This window comes from Micromys minutus, assembly GCF_963924665.1.
Source record: "Micromys minutus genome assembly, chromosome: 9".
Taxonomy (NCBI): Eukaryota; Metazoa; Chordata; class Mammalia; order Rodentia; family Muridae; genus Micromys; species Micromys minutus.
This window is the reverse complement of record NC_137978.1, coordinates 27,346,873-27,368,515: the sequence shown is the minus strand read 5'-3', so window position 1 is coordinate 27,368,515 and position 21,643 is coordinate 27,346,873. Positions and strand designations below refer to the sequence as shown.

The 21,643-nt window shown below is 48.6% G+C and overlaps 1 protein-coding gene across 1 annotated transcript in view; it reads right to left on the bottom strand.

Annotated features, from left to right (window-relative positions):
- The window catches only part of SLC1A7 (solute carrier family 1 member 7), a gene marked incomplete at both ends in the record, with an annotated part of 40,349 nt that extends 19,608 nt beyond the window's left edge, over positions 1–20,741 (bottom strand). Inside the window, 2 exons of the mRNA XM_080921688.1 lie at positions 12,235–12,314; positions 20,577–20,741. Of these exons, the coding sequence (XP_080777814.1) occupies positions 12,235–12,314; positions 20,577–20,741 (245 nt within the window). The remainder of the gene's footprint in view (positions 1–12,234; positions 12,315–20,576) is intronic.
- Positions 20,742–21,643: the final 902 nt, after the last annotated feature.

The window sequence follows — 21,643 nt, the reverse complement described above, 5'->3', positions numbered from 1 at the left end:
AGAATTCGGGCCAGCTCTAGGCTTGTTTGAGTGTGTCTGAATCCTGTCACAGACCCCAGGAAGTAGTTACTCTAGCAGGAATCAGGGAAAGTGACAGACAAGAACACCAAGACACACGGGGACACAGTACTGTAGAAGTTGGACAAATCAGTCTAATGAGAAAGGTGGCAAGGGCAGTTTCTATTAGGAGAGAGAGCTCTAGTTGAGGTAGTGGGGAGGGCTTCCTAGAGGTGGCAGCACTGGAGGGGATTCTTCTAAGATTTGGGGCCAACAGGAGTGGGTAACAGAAGACACAGGGGGCTTTTAAAAGTACGGGTACACTGTGCTGCTTAGCGAAGTCAGAGCTCAGGTGCTGGGGAAGGTGTGGCTCTAGGACAGAACCAGATTGTATGGTGGCCTTGAATGTGGCATCAAGGGGGACTGGGAGGTACCCAGGAGTGCAAAGGAGAGCAGGCCACTGCTTCCCAGCTTGTGTGTCTAACAATGTCTGCCCAGGGTGAGAAAAAACAAAATGGAAGATCCCCAAGGATTGAGGCAAGGGGTGTCCCAGGGTGATTTATGAATTCCCTGAAGCCACTGAAGTGGGCAGAAGCTACATTTTGGTCCTCAGATAAAAAGATGTGCAGTGACAATTTTGGAGTTTGGGTTTCTTAAAAAGACAAAAACAACACGGACATTATAAGACTGTGTTTTTGTTTTAATCCCAGGTGTGGGATATGGGGCTGCTTCAGATTGTCCACCGCAGCTGACTATGATTTTCCTCCTGCTCTAGCAGGAGTATGATTTTGCCAGCAGCAGATAGTTTCCACAATTGTGTGACATTTGGAATTCTGGGAACTTTTCAGAGGGTATATAAATGCTAGAGCCCCAATAGCTGGTTATTGGTTGTTTCTGCCTATTGTTGCTCTCTGTTGGTCTCGGTTTTTTAAGTAGTCATGTGGAGAGGAGGAGGAGGAGGAGAAAATAAATATCCTGACAGCAAAGATCAAACTGGCCCCAAGGAACTGAATGCCCCAATCAGCAGGAAGTTGTCTAACTATGTCACCCCCTTTCTGATCTCTGACTTTTTTTTTAGGGATTTCTTTCCTTTCCTCTCTATTTTTTCTCTTCTATCTGGCGTTAGGGGGTTGAAAAGGTGGAAGAAAAGGGGGTGGAGAAGGTGGAGGAAAGAAGAAGCCACATTGTAGCCAAGAATGGCCACAAAGATGTCTGTAGCATCTAGGCAGCCACCAAAATGGACAGACCTGTCACTGGGAAGACAGTCCGAGTGTCAACAGGGAGCCCCAGAGCCTCTTGGGAAATAGACTCCTCTCTGACTTGCAGTTCAGATTTACAGCTTGAAGGATTGCACACAGGGCGTGGTGAGAACCAGATTTCCTGAGGAACCACCATAGACACCTAGATGTGGGAGGTTGGGAGGAGGAAATGCAAATGCAGTCTGAGGACTCCGTGGCTCAATCCCAGGGAGCACCATTACCTGAAAGGATGTGATGAGAGTTCTCTGTGGGGCCATGCAACCCTGCCGAGAGCCTACCCCGGCCAAGCTCACTCATCTACCCAACCAATGGGACTGTTGACAAGAGCCAAGAGAACAGGCAGCTGCCCAGGCTGGTGCTAGCAGTGCCTAAGGAGACTGCAGGCCACATTAGTGGCCGACAAGACTGGGAAGACAGCGCCGAGAGAGCATAGACCATGTGAGACCAGCACCACTCCTGAGACTGGTGGACACATGAATGGGGTGGAAGTTTCTACTCATTGGTCTTTGGTGAGCTCCTTAAGAGCTGTAGACCTCTATCTTCCAAAGCTGTGAGTCTTTAATATAGTTCCTCCTGCTGTGGTGACCCCCAGCCATACATTTATTTCATTGCTCCTTTGTAACTGTAATTTCCCACTGTGAGCATCTGGCTCACAGGCCCTGTGAAAGGGTTGGTGGACCTCCAGGTTGAAGACCACAGCCTCGAAAGTGTTGGTCTGAGAACCGATGAGCTCGGGCTCATTGGTGCTTGGGAGAGCGTTAACATGCACAGATGCTTGTGCACATGTGGCTAAGTGAGTGTCAGTTCTCTTTGAGAGGAGGGAGAAGGGTCATTGGTACTTTGCCTTCTCTATTTCTCTGCTTTCCCTCCTACACCCAGAATGGAGCATCCTGTGTGATAGAAGACACAGCCCAGACATTCTGCCTGGCAGTCATAGAAGCTACGATTTACCAGGAGCTTTCAGTTCCCCTGCTTATCACTCATTGCGCCGCTGTTGGTCATCACTGGGGGTCAGTGGCCCCCTGAGGAATCTGATATCTGGCACCCACTCTTCATTACCATTTGGATTTGCTAATTCTGACAAAAAAAAAAAAAAAAAAAGTTGACTGCTTTTTAGAGGCTGGCCCCAAGCTCTTTGGAATCTCTTCCCTCAGCCTCCCAAGTGCTGGGATTATAGGCCCGTGCCCCTTGGCTCTTCCTTAATTTTACAAAGTTGAAAAAGGCCAAGACAGCCAAAGCCACAATGTGAGACCCTGTCTCCAAAATCGAAAGGTAAAAGCAGATATGAAATCTATTTTAACCTGCTATGTACAACCTATTACCATGCACAATCAATGTGAAATTTTTTACGATGCTCAGGTTTACATTTTAATTAAAATCAATCAACAAATCGATATATGTACTAGCTGCATGTCACGTGTGTGATAAGCTGGTGTCTGTCATACTGAGGAGGCTCTGAGTAGACAAAAGGACAATGGAGCTCAGGGTAAAAGATGCCTAGCCAGGCTACTCAGGAAGCAAGTTCTAGAATGAAGACTGGAGCAGGGTCCCTGACCCTTCTGCCCATTGTCTCTTGGTCCTGATCTAAGACCTAATTTGGGATGATAATGACTGTCATGTGATCCAGCCCATGTGATCCGGTCTCAGTTCGGCTCTCAGAGTTCTACCTTGTCTATAGCTCGTTTGGTGGTGGTAAGCCTGCCGTCTGAGGAAGTAATCAAGTACAGTAAAGCTGACTAGCTGTGGGATGCTAAAGCAAGGCTTGCAGACAGAATAGTAGGCCCCATAGACATGACCTCAAATACTCCTCCTAACTTAGGGTAGGGACAAAAGCCATGTTGTCTGTCCCATTCCATGCTTAGGTAGGTGCTCCTAGGAATGCCTAGGGTCAATAAAAGGCCCCGGGGGGGTGCCCCAGTGAGGGTGGGGGCCCAGAAGCCTACGGATCCCTCCCAAGCCAGCTGGTCACTACTGAGTGCCCAGAGATTGGGGATCAAGAGATTGAAGTGATTAGAGACATTAGCTGACAGAGATGATTGGGAGCTGGTCTGGCTCCCAGCCTATTTCAATCTGCAGGGGTGGGGGAAGGGAGGCCTTGACTGCCAGGCTTCTGACGAAGGGGAAGGCTGCCTATGCACCCACCTGGCCTCCACATCAACAACCAGATTGGAACTGTGAACCCCACTGTGAACCAGATAACTGATCAAGAAACACAATGGTGGGCAGGACTGGCGGAGACTCTGTTGAGGCCCTGTTCACTCGTTTACTCACCTCACCCTTGTATCTCACTGCAGAGGGCCTGACCTTAGGCTTCAAGTACCCCAGGCTTAGCCTTTATTCTCGGGTGACCCCTAGAACAGTATAAACCCACTTTGGGTCAGCCCTCCTCATTCCTACTCTAGGCGTTCCAGCTATTCTGCTCACCCTGGGCTCCAGAAGTCTCCTTTTGCAGGCTCTTCCTCCTGGTGGGCCTCTCTGTCCATTCCCTGCCTCATCTCCACCCTGCCAAGGTCATCTTAGACATCATGTCCTCCTGGAGTCTAGCACAGGGTGGCAGTGGAGGAATCTGAGATGAGGGAAATGGACTAGGTCTCTAATCCTTGCACTTGGGGAAAGAGGACAGAGTTTGAGGCTAACCTAAACTATGTAGCAAGCAGTAGGCTTTCTGGATCCCTCCAAGGGTAGGCCTTAGTTTGGCTTGTGTCTAGGTCCCCAGAACCCAGGGCCTGGCTAGACCTAAGTGTCGGTTTGTTGATGTGATGTTAAACCAGGAATTGCTCTGGACCAGACAGTAAGGACAGTTTGGGGTTCTGGTGACTTTGAGCAGCAGATTCCTTTTAATTGGTCCCTTGAGCTTAACTGGTCCCCTGGCCAAGCTGAGGGGAGTTCCCTGGCACTGTGTTTTGGGCATTGAAGCACTTGGCGCTAGGACTCAGGGAACAGATGGGGTGTCAGCAACTAGATGGAGTTGAGCAGCAGTTGCAGACAGTAGGCAGGGTCCTTAGGGCCTGCTTTCAGTCTTCCCCTTCCCACTGAATTTATCAATGGCTTGGCCAAAGCCACTGACATCATATGGATCGGTTTGTAGAAGACAATACACTGGAAGGAACAGCCGATGTGCTAAATGAAGGAGCGGGAACACAGGCACGTCTGAGGTGCAGGTAGCTTCAAGGGCTGGGCAGGAAGGGGTTGCTGCACGGTGCCTGTGGGAAGGGGACTCTGGCAGTTTGCTGATAATCTGATGAGTCACTGGGGACTTGAGACCATTAGCCAGAGGGTTTAAGACTGCCTCAGACCTGCCCTGAGGTTGAGTCCCCTTGGGAAAGGGACAGGGCCCCATAGGCAGCTATGGGAACCTCAGTGCCTGAGGTTAACTTTCATCAGAGCCATCCTGCCCTGCAATGAACCTCCTTGAGACACTGGTAGCAACTTAATGAAGTCACATGGTGAGCACACAGGTGTCCAGCAGGACTCCTGCTACCATCAGGCAGACCTGAGGACAGGAATGAACCTGAGTCCCTGGGCTGAGTGAGTCCTTGGCTTTGATCTTAGCTGAGTTCTCAGGCTATAAGAAGTCTACCCCGCAAGCAAGGAGATGTGTATGGGCCATGAGTGAGAGGGTCTCCTCCCAGCCTTTCTAAAACCCACCCCCCCAGAAGACAGCAGGCACAGTCTCAGACAGCAAGTGCCACGTTAGTGCCTAGTTCCACTTCCCAGATGGCTTTGCCACACCCCCGCCCCCCTGGCAATTCGTTCTGAAGCTTGAGGCAAGATGTCTTGATGCCAGTTCACTAAAATATGGGCCATATGGTCACAGGAATCTCTCCAAAGGGCAGAAACTCCCCTTGAGACTCTACTTACACCACACAGTGTCGGCAGACACTACGGGCTGCTTCTATTCATTAAGAAGTATATTTCCTGGAGCCAGGATAAACATCTACCTCCAGGAGAAAGGATCTCTTTTAGATACAGCTGCCCTTTGCACCATCCAGACCAATCCTCCCTGATTTCTAGGTGGGGTCCTGTGGAGCTGCCTCTCTCTCTCTCATGGTGCAGAAGGCCAGCTATAAGAGGGTACAGTCTCCACCATGAGTAAGACTTTCTAAACACACCTGCCAGGCTGGCCAGGGCCATGCTGTGCTGAGAAAGAGCACTCCTGAGGGAAGGGAAGGCCTGTGTATGGGGGTGTCTCCTAATACTCCTTCTCCTGGGGGTGGGGGTTTCTCCTAACACTCCTTCTCCTGGGAGTGGGGGTGGGGCTGATGGGGGCTTAGAATGAAACTGCTTGACTGAGGATCTCCTGGGCAGTGAGTCTTCACAGGAGGATGGTAGGAACTCTTTCAAAACCACTAATCTTCCCTTCATTGTACATGTGTTATCACACCAGCTATGCTGCGTGCTTGCTCTGAGTATTTTCAGATCCTGGAAATGAGAGGCCTGTGGTCATCAGGAACCTTGTTTAGTAGGTACAAGACCTCTTTTGATCTGCAAGGATCTCAGCTGATGAGGCAAGAGGGCCAAGAAAGGCTCCCAGCTCCCTCTGAAGGAGTGGCAGGGCCTTACTCAGAAAGGTTACCCCAACTTTAGGGTTGAATCCAGAGGTGCAGACAATACCAGGTTTGAGATATAGTCTGCGGCCACCTCCAGCCTGTAGCCCATCTCACAGAGCTTGGAGAAGCTGCTCTGAATACTGGCTCCCAAACCAGACTTCAAGACTGCTTGGCCCTAGCCCATCTCCAAGGAGTCAGAACGTGGGTGTGTGGAGTAGTCTGCCAAACTAGAGTGCCTCAGCCAGGGGGAGAACGGGTGGGGAGGCTTTTTTGACCAAACATGATTTCCTGATTCTAAGAACTTTCTGTTGAAATTCCTACAAGAAACAGGAAGGAAAATAATACTTATGAGGGCATATGAATGCACACTTTCTACACACACACACATACACACACTTTCTACACACACACACACACACCACACACACACACACACACACACACACACCACACACACACACACACACACACACACACACACACACACACACCCCTCTATGAGGCAGAGCTAACAAAACACCCTGCCATGTTCAGCCTCAGTGAATCACAAACACATGGCTTCGGTTTCCTTGAATGATGCCTAGTTTGAGAAACTGGAAAGGGGGCGGGGGAGGAGGAGGATTTGAGGGAAAAAAAAGGGAGAATTGGAGGCTCTGGCTGAATCCAGATGTTGGGCTAACCACCCCCAGTTTTTGTGTTGTTCTTGTCTGTGGATGTGTGAAAGCAAGGCACAGTTGACTTCCCAAAGTTAACCCTGGTGGAGCCACAATGGGCCACACATACACAGAGAGACACAGATACACACACAAGACATACACACACATACACACACATGCACACACACATACACACACATACACATACACATACATGCACACACACATACACACACATGCACACACAGGCACACACACAAACACACACAGGTGTATACATACCACCTGGTAGGCCCTGCCTTGTAAATTTGCACTTATTTTGTATCTCTATTATGGCAGAGGCTAAGAATGCTGTAAATGGCACAGCTTGAAATTATGTTATTCACAGAGCCCTAGGTACAAAAAAGCCCAAGTGGTGTGTCTAGGAGCATGGCAGGAACCGGGGATGGGAAGGGCTCAGCTGTAGCCCCTAGTGGAAGTGTGTAACAAGAGCCCCAAGGCACTGGTGAAGGGTGGAAACTCTTATGACATTTTGTTGAATGAAAACCAAAACAAGCAGGAGGCAGATTTGTTTTTGTGGAAGAACCAGGAAGGTATCCTTCAAGAACTTAAAGGAACAGAAAGCTATTTTTTCTTTTTTCTTTTTTTTTTTTCCTGTTGGTCTACAAATGTAAAGGGAACGGGCTATGCACAGTGAACATCCTTGCTCGAATAAAGCAGGAAGGGATGATTTCTAGGTCCAGGAGCATCCGTGAAAGGAATCAGGGGGCAGATAGAATTGCAGAGCACAGCTCAGAACGGCAAACCACTTGCTGCCCACCGAAGCAACATCCCTGAGGGAGGGCCTGATATAACTTAAGGATACTGCTGTAGCAGAGTCTGTCCACCATCACTTTCATGTTACAGGAGTTTTTCAATTTTGAATGAGGTGCCAACACTCAGCAATAGAGACAAGGGTCTTCCTTCCACTTTGGGGGGGAAAAAAAACTCTCAGTGGCAGGTATGAGGTGAGAAGAAATTTGCTGCCCACGGGGAAGGGGTCCTTTGTGGTTTGATGAAACATCTGTAGAGTTGTGGAAAAGTGAATCAGCTTGCAGTAGAGGCTCAAGGGCCTCTCTTTAAGAAAATACTTAAGCCTTGAACCTTTCTCCTTGTCATTGAAGTTAGTGGCAGTGTACATCAGAAAGCTCACAAAGCCAGAGGGCAAAAAGACCCTCAGGGAGACCTTGGACGGAAAGGAGAAACTGAGGCTCAACCCTCAGGATAAGCTGAGGAGACTGAAGAACAATGAAGAATGAATGCTTGGGTGTGACTGAGGAAGAGGCCACAGCATCTCTGTGGTCGGAGTAGGGATGTATGTCTTCCCAGGCTTCATGAGTCCTATAATTCATGGAGACACAATGCAGAAGGACCTAGAGACCCACAGCAAATGGCTGACCAGCCACACAACCCCTCTGTGGTGGTTTGAACATGCTTGGCCCGGGGGAAGTGGCACTATCAGGAGATGTGGCCTTGTTGAAGGAAGTGCATCCCTGTGAGAATGGCCTTTGGAACTCTGCCCATTGCAGAAAAGACAGTCTCTCCTGGAGGTAGTCGGGTCAGAATGCAGAACTCTTAGCTCCTTCTCCAGCACCATGCGTGCCTGGATGCTGCCATGCTGCCTGCCATGATGATAATGGACTGACTTCTGAAACTGTGAGCCTGCCCCAATTAAATGTTTGCCTTTGTAAGAGTTGTGTGGTCATGGCGTCTCTTCACAGGAAAAAAAAAAAAAAAAAAAAAAAAAACCCTAGCTAAGGCACCTTCTGAACTACTTGGAAGCTCCACTGAGTGGCCTCTGGGAAGGGGGGCTCAAGAGCAAGATACTGGGTTTCACTTGAACTAAGGTTTCCAGTCAGTAAATAAGTCACAGCCAAGCCTAACTGAGCTTCCCTAAGTTGCCAAAGAGGCCCAGGAAGCCTTGGGTTTAATCTCTAGCATTTGCTGTGGTGGTGAAAGTCTATAATCTCAGTGAATAGGCAGAAGCAAACGAATCAGAATTTCAAAGTCACTCTTGATTACATATTAATTCTGAGGCTAGCCCAACTGCAGGATATCACGTCTCTAACCAAAAACAACAAGCTCACACACACACACAAAACAAGTAAAGAACCAAGCAAACACAAAACAACAGAAGCTGGGCCCTTGGGTCCTCAGGAACCCAGGGCCTGCTTAAAGATAATTCTTCCACAGGGGAGTCTCCAGATCAGAAGAGGCCCAGTTGACCCTACACTGGGACCCCATGGGACACCAAGATACCGAGATGAGGAACCTAACCAGGGTTGGACTTTGGATATTACAGACAAAGGAGACTGAAGACCCTAACATGCTCTCCCAGATTCCTGGAAAGTTGCTCTTTTTGTGACCCATTGACTTAGATAGAGCAAGGGGTGTCCGTGGGAGTGGGGGAACTGGGTGAGGGTTGCTGGGTTGTAGGACTAAGAGAGTAGAGGAAAACAAGAGGCAGTGACTCTGAGAATTCATGGAGCAGGAGGAGGAGAGGCTCAGGATGCCATGACTGAATCATAGTGAGACCCTGGCTGTACCACTTGGGAGGTCCAGAGCTGTGTGAATGGGTGTATCAGTGTCTCTGTCAAGAAGGTCTTCCCAGGGGAAGTGGCATATGTGCTGTCAATGCTATGACCCCTGACGGCAGTCTCTTGCATCAGAGAATAGAAGTCAGTGTGAGAGACAGGGGAAACGCTCCAGGACCTAGTGTTCAACTCTTTTAATGGCAGAGCGCTGCTAACAGAATCACTCCTTGCTGGGCTAAGTGGCCATTTCAGGGAGCAATGCACCCAGGTCCTGGTACGAGGCATGTCACATATGACTGAAAATTCACTTCCCTGGTAGTTCTGACATAGCCAGGGTGACAAATGTGACAAGAGAAAGACACAGGTTGTTGCCCATAGCTACCGACAAATAAGGAGGCAGGAGGATTTCACAGACAGGAGAGTGAGCCGGAGTGCAGGTGGGAAGACACAAGAAAGGACATGTGGTGTGCTTAGCAATGATTAGATGGCCAGCATGGTTCCAGGTGGCAGGTTGTCCTGAAGATGGAGCAGAAGCCACCAGTAAGACTTGGCATCTCAATAGAGCTGGCTGTGTCCTTCTGTGGCATCTGTCCCTGAGGCAGATGCTACAGAAAGCCACCAACTCCTGGGGCACAGCTAGGAACCCCTGGGGTGCAACAGCCCTCAAGCTGGGATTTTCATCGTGGACCCCAAGACCTTCAGGCTTTGAAGAGGCTTTAAAAGCTCACCCTACTTTGGGTCCCTTTTTAATTCTGGTGGAGTAAGTCCTGCTGAGGCCTGGCATCTGAGTCGTTAGAACAGTGCTTCTGACTTTGCTCTGCCGGGAAAAAATCTTACCAGAGTGGTGCTCCAGGGTTAGCTGCTCAGGGACAGTGTGGATGGAAACAAACTCTGGACTTGTTTATGAATTAAAGAGGGAGGGCTCAGGATGAGGTGTTTGGGGCTCAGGACGGCATTCTTCGGGGGTTTGGATGTGGCTCAGTAGTGACAACTTGTTTAGCCTTTATGAGACCCTGGGTTTGAGCTCCAGACCAGGAAAAACAACAAGCAGAAAAGCAGTATGTCGTTTTCTCCCACAAAGGTTTCATTCTCCTGTGACAGGAACCACTAAAACCATTTTTCAATGGCACAGTTGTCCTGAACCGGCCCTAACTGTAATAAACACAGGAAGTGTAACACATCAGCTTTACTCAACTTAAGACAGCATTCCAGTCCCAGCAGGAGTGTTCTGGTCTAGTGGAGAGAATAAGGAGCGGGGAGGCTGGACAGACAGAACCCTGTCACTAGGAGCACAGGCTGAGGAAGAGCATCTTAGCCCACACCAATGACAATGCTGGCAAGACTAGGTGGAAGGCCTCAGACTTCCAAACAGGATTTTCTTGAGCCAAGTGACAAGGCCAAGTGAAGCTCCAGTCTGACTACCTGGTCCATGTTGTGCTCTGACTACCTGCCCAAGCAGCAAGAACAGTAGAAGCACAGCAAAGGGACACAAAAGCCACCCAGAAGGGAGCCTGTCTCACTTCCTTCGCTCTGGGGAACTGTTTCCCTGCCTAGTGTTGTCTCCAGCCTGTGAGCAACTTGAGTTCGGAGACTAAGTTCTGGATCTGCAGGGCTGAGTACCAGGCAGACACGCTCAGGAGTGCTGATGTGATCCAGCTGCTGACTCATTAGGCGAGTACTCTGAGATTACAGCCCTTGGGAAGATAAATGTACAAGGGAGCAAGTGAGTTCAGGGAGATGATTAAAGAACTAAGTGTCTTGGGGGAGGCCAGAGCAGAATGGAGGGGAGGGCTCCTGTGGAGGGGCCTTTCTAAGGAGGCAACTCTAAGTCGCTGAGATACAATGGAGAAAGAATGAAGGGTAAGAGGGCTTCAGGCAGAAGGGACAGTATATGTGGAGGTCCCAAGCCGGGGAAGGGTCTGGTCTGATCAGGGACCAAAAGCCCAGAGGGTTAGCAATGGTGGGTTAAGAGATGAGGTAAGGCGTGGCCCAGTCTGCTTTCCTGAGACCGTTCTGGCCACTGAGTGGGTAGATGGCCATGGAACAAGAACTGAGGTATGGAGACCAGCAAGGTGCCTCTGGGTTCAGATGAGGAAGAGAGCTCTGGGCGTGTGTGGAGGGGTGTTCTGCCTAGGAGGCAGATAGTCGGCTCAAGTTGCTGACAGTCTGCATTGGGCGAGGAAAGAGCCAGAGGACTGGGCAACTGTAGCAGCCATTTGCTGACAACAGAAAGTGGAGAGAAGCCCAGTGCTGGGCAAAATCTCTGGGTGACGACACCGAAGTTCAGATTCTGTGAACCATCCAGAGGCATCCGGTAGTTTGTTAGTAGCCTGTGGGACTCATGGGAGAGATGGGGTGCTGAGATTATAGGTAGCTATAGGCCTTATTTGAAATATGCCCCTGCCCCCATCTCATGTGGTCTGGTTCTAGTGCAGCAGTGTTCAGACGTGGGGTCTCGGGGAAGAGAATAGATCATAGGGCTCTGAGCTCACTCACTGATGGGTTCTTAACTTGTTGGGGGTATTGGGCCATGTCACTGGTGTGTGCTCTGGAGGACTTATTAAAACAGCTTCTTCCCTTTCCTTTTTCTTTTTCTTTTTCTTTTCAGGTGCCGTGGGCTAAGCAGTCCTGTTCCACACACACTTCCCACCATGATGCACCTCACCACAGGCGCAATGACCACAGACCAAAACCTCTGAAAGGTGAGGGAAAGACCTTTACTTCCTCAAGTTGATCTTCCTGGGTGTTGTCACAGTGATGGCGAGCTGCATATAGGGCCAGGTGGCCTCACATAAAACAAGGTGGAGAAAGGCCCAGTGCCTAGCAATAGTCAGAGGCCTAGCAGAAGGTAAGAAGGAACTGAGAGCAGGCAGAAGCCAGTGGAGGGGAGGACATCAGGAGAGAATCCCAGAAGGATGAGTGATTGACAGTTTGACTCACATGAAGCGATCACACACACCAGGAACAGAATCTCCTTTGGACTTAGCAGTGTGGAGTCACTGTTGACTTTAACAGTCCTCAAGTTCAAGAATGGCTGAAAGTTTGCGTACAAGCAGGCATCACTGGTGTGGGTTGAGGAGTCATCGAAGGGTGGTGGAGGGAGAGGGTGGAAGGAGGAAGCAGCTGACTGGTGCCCTGGCTGGAAGCACTGGCTGGCTTTGGGGTAGAGCCCTGTGCCCTCCCCCACCCCTCCTCTCACCTGGAGACCACCAGTGGTAGGATCAGCATCTTCAGCATCCTCATCAAGAGCTCTCCAGGGAACTGGAGGTAACTAATCTCCTGAAACAAAAAGCAGGAGCAGGGTCAGAGCAGGTGGTACAGAGTTCAAATCGCTTACTTCCTTGCCATCTTTAACACAGCGCCCAGTCAGCTCCCTCCTGTCTGGAGTCCGGGAGAAGAGAACGATTTGGAGCCAAACAGCCTGGATCCTGATGAGTGCCCCTCCTTCATAGCCAGCATGATGGTCTTTGCCCTCGAATTTCATTGGGAAGCTCATTGAGGGACTGTGCATGAGCACTTACACATCGAGGGAGGGAGCACTTCAGCATCACACCTGGTGCATGAGCACTTACACATCGAGGGACGGAGCACTTCAGCATCACACCTGGTGCAGCTTTCCCCATCAGTACCAATCATCCACCCATTCAGGACGTAACATCTGCTTCATAATCAGTAAGAGGCAGGAGGACTGGATGCATGCTGTCTCTGCAACCCACACTAGGCCAGGCATCACACTTGGGTCCCCAAAATGGACTAAGCAAGGTTCCTGTCCCAGAAATGGTTCCAATCTAGTTAATGAGGAGATTGGCCAATAAATCATAACCTTCTTACAATCAGTAAGATTTCCTCCACTAGCTTTAGCCCTGAGAAATACCAGGTTTGGAGGCAGATGTAGCACTCAGTGTAAAGGATGCTTCCTCATCCTTTCATAGGCACCATATCCTTGGCCAGGTAGCTTATAACCATCCTCCTCTGTTTGGCTATCATACCATTGAAACATATACCCTAAGGAATAGGAATGTCCTCAGGAGCTTCACGTTGGGAGTAAAGGGCTGAAGTCTGGTGCCAACCAGAAAGAGAACTGGCCTCCCACGGGCAGATTTTATACAGTTCTGATGAGTATCAAGCCCCCTTTTGGAAGAAAGGGAATCCAGGACAATGATAGGTTCATGGTGGTGGGAACAGAGCCAGAACCACTTAGCTGAGGAACCTCTTGTCTTTTATTCTTAAATCTTCATGCCAGACCACGAAGATGGCTCCAGCAGTCAGCGATCCTCTTCCTGATGTAGCCACATGGAATAGACCTTCATTTTGAGGGTGAGTCCTAAACCTAAGCCTAGCTCATCAGGGCTCCCAGGCCTAGCCCCTACCAGCCCAGGCCGCTAGCTGATTCTGACTGGCAGTCCACTGGAGCCGAGCCCATCAAGAGGAGCATCGCAGCTGAAGGACAGTTAACCGTGCCTTCCAGATAACACAATTCTGTCCTTTGTGTGCTCTACAAAACAACTCGTGGTTTGTCTGAAATTCTAACACAGCCTCTCAAACACAAGCTGTTCCTAAAGCTTGATTTCAGGTTTTCTGTGTCTGGCCTTGACTGGAATCCTTAAGAGAGAGAGGGTGGGGGGAGAGAGGGAGGGAAGGAGGGAGGGAGGGAGGGAAGGAGGGAGGGAGGGAGGGAGAGGATGTAGGTGAAGACTGAAGGATCTGTAGATGTACCAACTTACAGTTGGTGCCTCAAACCATCTTAAAAATTAGTGCCAAGGTAGGTGTCGTGGCACATGCCTTTAGATGTTGATAGCCCATCTGTCTAGGCAGATCTCTATGAGTTCAAGGCCAACTTGATCTATGTAGTGAGTTGTAGGCCAGCCAGGGCTTCATCATGAGACCTTGTCTCAAAGGGGAGAAAAAAAGCAAAAACAAAACCAGTGTTAGACGTGATGGTTTGCTAATGGTCTGATGCTTTGAAAAGCCCCAAGCCATAGACCTGTGTTGCTGTATAGACCCCGATCCAGCCTTCTCATGTCATAGCCAAGGAAGCTGACCTGGCGAGAGGAGGTGACCTGCCACCTACTGACATGTAGGAGAGATACCTGGCTTTCCCACATCCATTATGTGACCATTTCCAGTGCTCCAGAAGAGTCTCACAAAGATACACTCACCATGTATCTTTATGTGCATGCAGTACTGGAGATTAAACCAGGCTCTTGCATGTTGTTCCTTCTATTTTTTGTATTACTTGTGTCCATTACATGTGCATGTGTGTGTATGTGTGTGTATGTGTGCATGTGTGTGTGCATGTGTGTGCACATGTGTGTGTGTGCATGTGTGTGTGTGTGCATGTGTGTGTGCATGTGTGCATGATGGTTTGTAGGTGGTAGTCAGAGGATAGCTGGTAAAAGTCACCTTCTCCTTCCACCATGGGCTCCGGGAATGAAACCAAGCACTTTTACCTGCTGAGCCATCTCACAGGCCCAAGGCTAACAATATCTTAACCGTCAAATGTTGTTCACGGATGAGCCAAGCAACATCTTTCCAGCCATGCCCTGTTATTTGTACAACTTACATTTTGTCCCTGAAATTAATCATTGTTTTTATTTGCTTTATTTCCTTCCAGCCTCTTACCAATTTTTTCCAAATGCTTTTTATCTATTCAAACATCTAGGCAAGCATTTCCTACAACAGAAGCACATCCTTCCCTTTGATCTCACCTGGACCTCGGGCCAGCAGCTGTCCTGTTCTTTGGGGGAGAGGGTGGGGCTGTTCTCGAGGCCCAGCTGCTGCCCGAGTCTCTTGGCTTTCATTATGGGGTTTATCCTGCAGAATGAAAACTTCTGTCCTTATTTTGTCCTTATTTTGGCAGCTTCCTGAGATTCTGATGCCTTGGTCCTACTCTTCCCTCTGACAATAATCTAGTTATATTTGACATTCCTACGGAAAACAATTTCCTTTTCTGGTTTTCAGTTTATTTTATTGGTAGTGCGTATGCATGTAATCTATGTATGTGTATGCATGTAATCTATGCATGCATATGCATGCAATCTATGTATGCGTATGCATGTAATCTATGTGTATGTACATGTGTTGTGCATGTGCAGGCACACAGGCCAGGGCACAAAGGTCAGAGGCTAGCTTGAAGAGCCGGTCTTCTCCTTCCACCTTTATGTGGGCTCCAGAAGTCAAACTGGTTGCTCCGTGTGTGCGGCAGGAATCTGCACACACCAAGCTGTCCAGCAACCCCTCCTCCAGCTCGAAGGGATGCTTTCTCTTAAACTGCTGGTCCTGCCAGTATTCCTGACAGAAGCCTGGCTTTATTCCTGGGGTACCATTTAAAGCTCATCTGTTATCTCAGTCTTTCTGTGATTTCACAGTGATGTGTCACTGAGGGGAAGGTCTTCCTTCCTCTCCCCTGCTCCGCACTTTTACTCTAAGAAGTTTCTTGTATTCTCTGCACACTTTATCTTCTACATTTTTTTTTTCTGCTGAACATTCTTCTTTTTCATATTTCATCATTTGGTTTAATTTGTTAGACTTCTACACCTTCTTTCCAGCTGCTGACATCTTGACATTGATTCTTTTTATTTTCTTATTTGATATATTTTATTTACATTTCAAATGTTATCCCTTTTCCTAGTTTCCCCTCCATAAACCCCCTATCTTATTCCTCTCCCCTTGCTTCTATGAAGGTTCTTCCCTGACCCACCCACCCACCCTTTCCTGCCTCCTCCCTGACATTCCCCTATACTGGGCCATCGAGTCTTGATGGGACCAAGGGCTTCTCCTCCCATTGATGCCCAACAAGGCCATCCTCTGCTACATATGCAGCTGGAGCCATGGGTCCATCCATGTGTACTCTTTGGATAATGGTTTAGTCCCTGAGGGCTCTAGTTGATTGGTATTGCTGTTCTTATGGGGTTGTAAAACCTCTTCAGCTCCTTCAATTCTTTCTCTAACTCCTCCATTGGGGACCCTGTTCTCAGTTAAATAGTTGGCTGTGAGCATCTGCCTCTGTATTTGTCATGATCTGGTAGAGCCTCTCAGGAGACAGCTATATCAGGCTCCTGTTACCAAGCACTTCTTGGCATCAGCAATATTGTCCGGGTTTGGTGACTGTATATGGGCTGGATCCTCAGGTGGGGCAATCTCTGGATGGCTTTTCCTTCAGTCTCTGCTCCAAACTTTGTCTCTGTATTTCCTCCTGTGAATATTTTTGTTTCCGTTTCTAAGAAGGACTGAAGCATCCACACTTTGGTCTTTCTTCTTCCTGATCTTCATGTGATTTGTATCTTGGGTATTCTGAGCTTTTGGGCTAATAACCACTTATCAGTGAGTGCATACCATGTGTGGTATTTTGTGACTGGGTTACCTCACTCAGGATATTTTCTAGATCTACCCATTTGCCTAAGAATGTCATAAAGTCATAGCTGAGTACTACTCCAGGTCCTTCTTTTCTTTTTTTTAATTCCAAATAGTCTTTTTTATTCTTGCTTGTTCTCTCTTTTTAACATCTATGTTGGTTAAGTTTTATTTTGTTTTGTTTTGGATTTGTTGTTGTTGGTTTTTTGTTTTGTTTTGTTTTGCCAATGCCTGCATCAGATTGTTCTGAGCTAAGCCAAGTGTATGGGGCATTTTTTGATGAATGATTGTCATGGAATAATCCAGCCCACCATGGGTGGTGCCACCTCTGGGCAGGAAGTCTTTGACTGTATAAGAAGGTAAGCTTAGCAGGCCACAGGGAGCAAGCCAGTAAGCAACAATTTTCCATGGCTTCTGCTTCAGTTCCTGCTCCCAGGTTTTCTTCTTGAATTTCTGCCCCACTTTCTCTTTGTGACAGACTACAACTGTGAGCTTAAACAAAACTTTTTCTTTCCAAGTTGCTTTTGGTTGTGGTGTTTATCACAGCAATAGAAACCAAAGGAGGGTCAGATCAAGCAATGGTAGCTCATGCCTTCAATTCCAGCACTTGGGATACAGAGGCAGGTGGATCTCTATGAGTTTGAGGACAGCTTGGTCTAGAGATTGAGTTCCAACACAGTCGGGGCTACACAGAGAAATCCTGTCTCTAAAAACCAAACCAACCAACCAACTAATCAATCAGTCATACAAAGTGTTTGATGTTTGTGGTGCTGGGACTGGAAACTATGGTTCTGAGTACACTAAGCACACAGTAACATTGAGCTATATCCCTTTTTTTTTTTAAAAAAATCACATCTATTTATTTGCTAGTGTGTACTGTGGACAACTATGTACTACATTCAGCATGCATGTGGAGGTCAAAGGACAACTTCCGGGAACCAGTTTTTTCCTTCTCCCCGTGGGTCTGCTAAGGACTGAATTCCAGAAGTCATTAGGCCTGACAGCAAACACTTTGGTCAGCCATCTTGACAGCCCCCATTCTGTTTTATGATAACTACACTATCTCTCATCTCTCCAAAGATCTTAAGAAATGAATATTTGAGAAAAGGCCTCACTATGTTGCTCTGGCTGACCTGGAACTTGATATACAGACCAGGCTGGTTTTGAACTCAGAGATTCAGCTGCCTCTGCTTCCCAAGTTCTTGAATGTCGGGTGTTTGTCCCCATTTCAGGCCCTTAAGAAATGATTTTAAGGTTCCGCAGAGACCCTCTCTTTTCTCCCTTCAGTCTCTGGTTTGACAGCTACAGATTTTCTCACATATCTAGTAACTTCCGCTCATAGGGAGACATGGAGTATGAAGCCCTTGGGCTTGTCACTGCAGGGAGGGGACAGCAGCCTCTTTTCTCAAAGTGCTCATAGGTCTCTCTGTGAGGCTCCAGCAAAAGGCTTTGTGCCAAGACCCAGCTACCAGCTGTCCCAGGGGAGGCCAGGAAGGCCTCGCCTAGGACCCAGTGTCTACAGATTCACATCACTACTGCCCTTCCCGCCCCTCACACAGCTGGACCTGATGTCCCCCAGACAAGCTTCTCTGGACCCTGTGCATGCCAGAGCCAGACACAGAAGAAACAGAAGTGCTCTGACCTTGTGACCTGGAAGAGCTCCGGGACCTAAGTGACTCCTGATCACTCTATATGTTGCCCCTGCTTTGCCCTTCTGTGTCAGGCCTTTTGGAGTTCTTTGAGAACTCCTCAGTATCTTCCCTTATGGACTATGATTTCAGCCTTCCGGGCTTTTCTGAAGGGGTCAACCAGTTCCTATCCACTTCCCATACTGTCTAACCAACATCCTTTCTCTTTGTTTTGGGTAGCTGGTGTTTTTAAAAATATTCTATCAGATCTGATGAGACACCTCAGCAGGTAAAGGAGCTTGCTGCTAAGCTGTCAACCTTTTATGTTCAATACCTAGAAGAGAGAGCTGATTCCTGCAGGTTGTCCTCAAGACTTTCACATGTGCAGAGTAGCATGAGTGTCGGTGTGTGTGTGTGTGTGTGTGTGTGTGTGTGTGTGCATGTGTGTGTATTTGCAGATGCATACCTATGCACGCAAACACACAAAATAAATGTAATGATTTTTAAATTTTTCATTAAATGTTTAGGAAGCAAATAAAATAGATTTATTTATAAATCCTCACAGCTTAAATGGAAGTCTCAAAATGTCTCTATTTTAATGAATTATGTATATCCAAAGGTAAAAAAATCACATTAATTTTGTGAGTTTCTTTTCACAATAGAACATTCTACCATTTTCCAAATTTCTGCCTGTTGCATAAGCTCAAACAATTGGATGGATTTGCTGTCTGAGTCACAGGCAAAGAGACACCCCCCCCCCCATCCTGGATTCCAGAAGACAACACTCAGAAAGCTACTTCCTGCCAAATGAGTATTCTGACTCCATCCACACCCTCCTTCAACACATCTGGCAGGTTAGTCCAGACCTGAACGCATCCACACATCCAAGAAGATGGGAAGGGCGGCTCAGACACAGGAGGTCCCAGACCACCTGACTTTTACTAAAAGGAAGTCCAATTTATTTTCACAGAATAATCTCCCAGAATAGATAGTTCCCGCTCCAAAATCCGAGTGCAGGTCAAAGAGTACCAGGGCCCCGGCTGGTTTTATTTGGGTCACATTCATGGTCTTTGTGCCTCATGCTTCCTGAGGGTCATGTCTTGGGGACAAAAAAAATCCATGCAACCGGCAAGATTCTGACAATCTGAGTCCACATTGCAAAAGGATGGAACCTACTTCTGCAATTGTCCTGTGACTTCTGCATGTATATATACACACACACACAGAAAAGCCTTGAGTAGCTTGGTAGCCCCAGATTTGTGGGAGAAACGGACACACATTTAAAGGGCTGGGAACAGGCTGGCCGCCAGTTACAGAGCCACAGCGGAGGAAAGTGCACAGAAGGAAACATGAGGCAGGAGTCCCTGCTTCTTCCCAAGTAACTTCAGGGGGTAAATCAGGCTCACTTGGTTACCAGGGGAAGAGACGTCATCCCTTTCATGGAATATTGCATCAGAGTCTGAAGCCTGGCTCCAGTTTCAGAGACAATGTGATGTATCAGTGAGTTGAAGGATGAAGAGGACTTAATGGGGTCTGGACAGACAGACTTCTTTGAAAACATACTCCTCAGAGTCCTCTCTTTGGTGAGCTTCCATAGTGCTGCTGTGACCCAAACCCTGCTAGTCTGATGTGAATCCCCTCACCCTTTAGCCCCGAGAGATTTGATCCAATTTCACTTTTCCTCTTCTCAACATTTGATCCATGGCCTGCACCAGGAAAGGGCTTCACTCTTGATGTCACCTCTGATAGTCATTTCCTGACCACTGACCTGTCCCTCTGTGTCTGGGCTGCAAACCCCAGCTGTCTCTGTTGCATGGGAAGTTCAAGCTTGTCTCCCCCGCTGGAGGTCTTGACACAGTCACCATGGTCCTGAACTGTGTCTTCCTTGTTGGAACAGGCATCCATGATGCCTTATGTAACATCACCAGAGTCTTCCCCATCCCACAGAAAGATCTTTCCCAGACGATGCTTTCACGAGAAGGTAGCCTAGCCACTGTCTCTGTTTCCCACCAGCTATACCTCCTGAATTCTCCTCTAGGTGAGCACTGTTCTCACACCTCCTCTTCAGCCCAGTGTCACCTGCTCCCCGCAGTGTCTGGTGATGAGAACCTTTTAGCTTTTGCTCTCTGCACTACAGCCCCCTAATCTCACTGTATATTCCAATAGCCCCCTCCAAATAAAAGGCTTGATTCATTGCTCCCAACTTTTATACACCCTTGAGCCTTATCCTGCTGAGCCTGCTGCATAGGAAACCCATCCTGGATCCTGGTCAAGAGGGACTGGTAGGGGGTGTTCTCTGAAGACCCCTGATCTCCCCTCCATTGCTCTCAACCCTACGCTTTTTCAGTGGCGGCGCACCTTTGTTCCCAACCACCTTCCTGTTCTGGCTTTATGGCTTTGCTGCCATTTTGCCAGCCACTTTACTGACATCTCATACTAGTGGGTGTTTCGACACCCAAGATACAGATGGGAATGTTGGGACTGGGAGAAGCAGGCTCTCCTGCTGTAACAGTTCTAGGAGCCCCAGCCCCCGCAGACCCACATACCCCGAGGGCCTGACCTGTGGTGAGAGACGCTGGGTCCTGAGGAAGAAGCCAAGGAGGCAGCCCACGATGACAGACAACACAGACAGGATGAGGAGCCCGTTTTGTCTACACACTGCCCGCCCTCGAGCCAGGACAGCGCCCAGCACCATGCTGAGCCCAGCCGGTTGGCACCATTCCATGCACTGTAGGCTGTGGCCCAGGTCTGGGCTGGAGGCACGAGCCTCTCTACCTACAGGTGAACAGAATCCTAAGCACCTATCACCAGCCCTGCAGCCATGCTCTGTGCAGCTGCCCAGAGGGAAGCCACAATCCTATTACCAGTTGCATCATTAGGAGCTAGGAGCAGATTAGGGCCTGGGAAATTAGAGCAGGCCACGTGGTCAGGGCGTCCAGTTCTCAAAGCCAAATGCTTCTCTCGAAAAGGGGAGGGACCAAACACAGAGGTGCTTCACGCCACCTCATTCCTCAAAGATATAGCAGCAAGGCAGCAGGGTACCAGTCACTGCCCACCTCAGGGAGTGCTGGTGGGCATCTGATGGCTGTCCTAGCAGCGTGTTGCTGTGTCAGCATGATTCATGCTACCGTGGGCCCCCAGGAGTGAGTGCCCTGAATGTGGCACTTTCCAGTGCAGATTCACAGGTGTGTGTGGTAAATGATACTAACCTTGTGTGCTACTGCCAGGCATGGGGACTCAACCCCACCACCTTGGGTCTGGGTTCCAGTCTCCACACCATTGCAATCTGAGACCAGAGAGCCTGGGTCCCTCAGCACTGTCCCCAAGCTGGCCCTCCACAGTGTGGAGTCAGGTGACGCTGTGAGGAATTTAGGCTTGAGTTCAGTTGCCTTGACTTCAGCCTAATGTCAACAGGAAATGAATAAACTTTCTTCCAAGAGGTTCAAGCTCAAGACGACCTACCCCCACACCCCTGATCCCTCAGGGACTGTTATTTATTTATTTTAGGAGTATTTTTATTTATTCTTTTTATACATATAAACAGTGTATCCTGCTCACATCTGAATGAAATAAAAAGGAGGGCATGACTGCTCCTAGGTGTGGTGGAGCAGAAGGTTCACTGTTAGA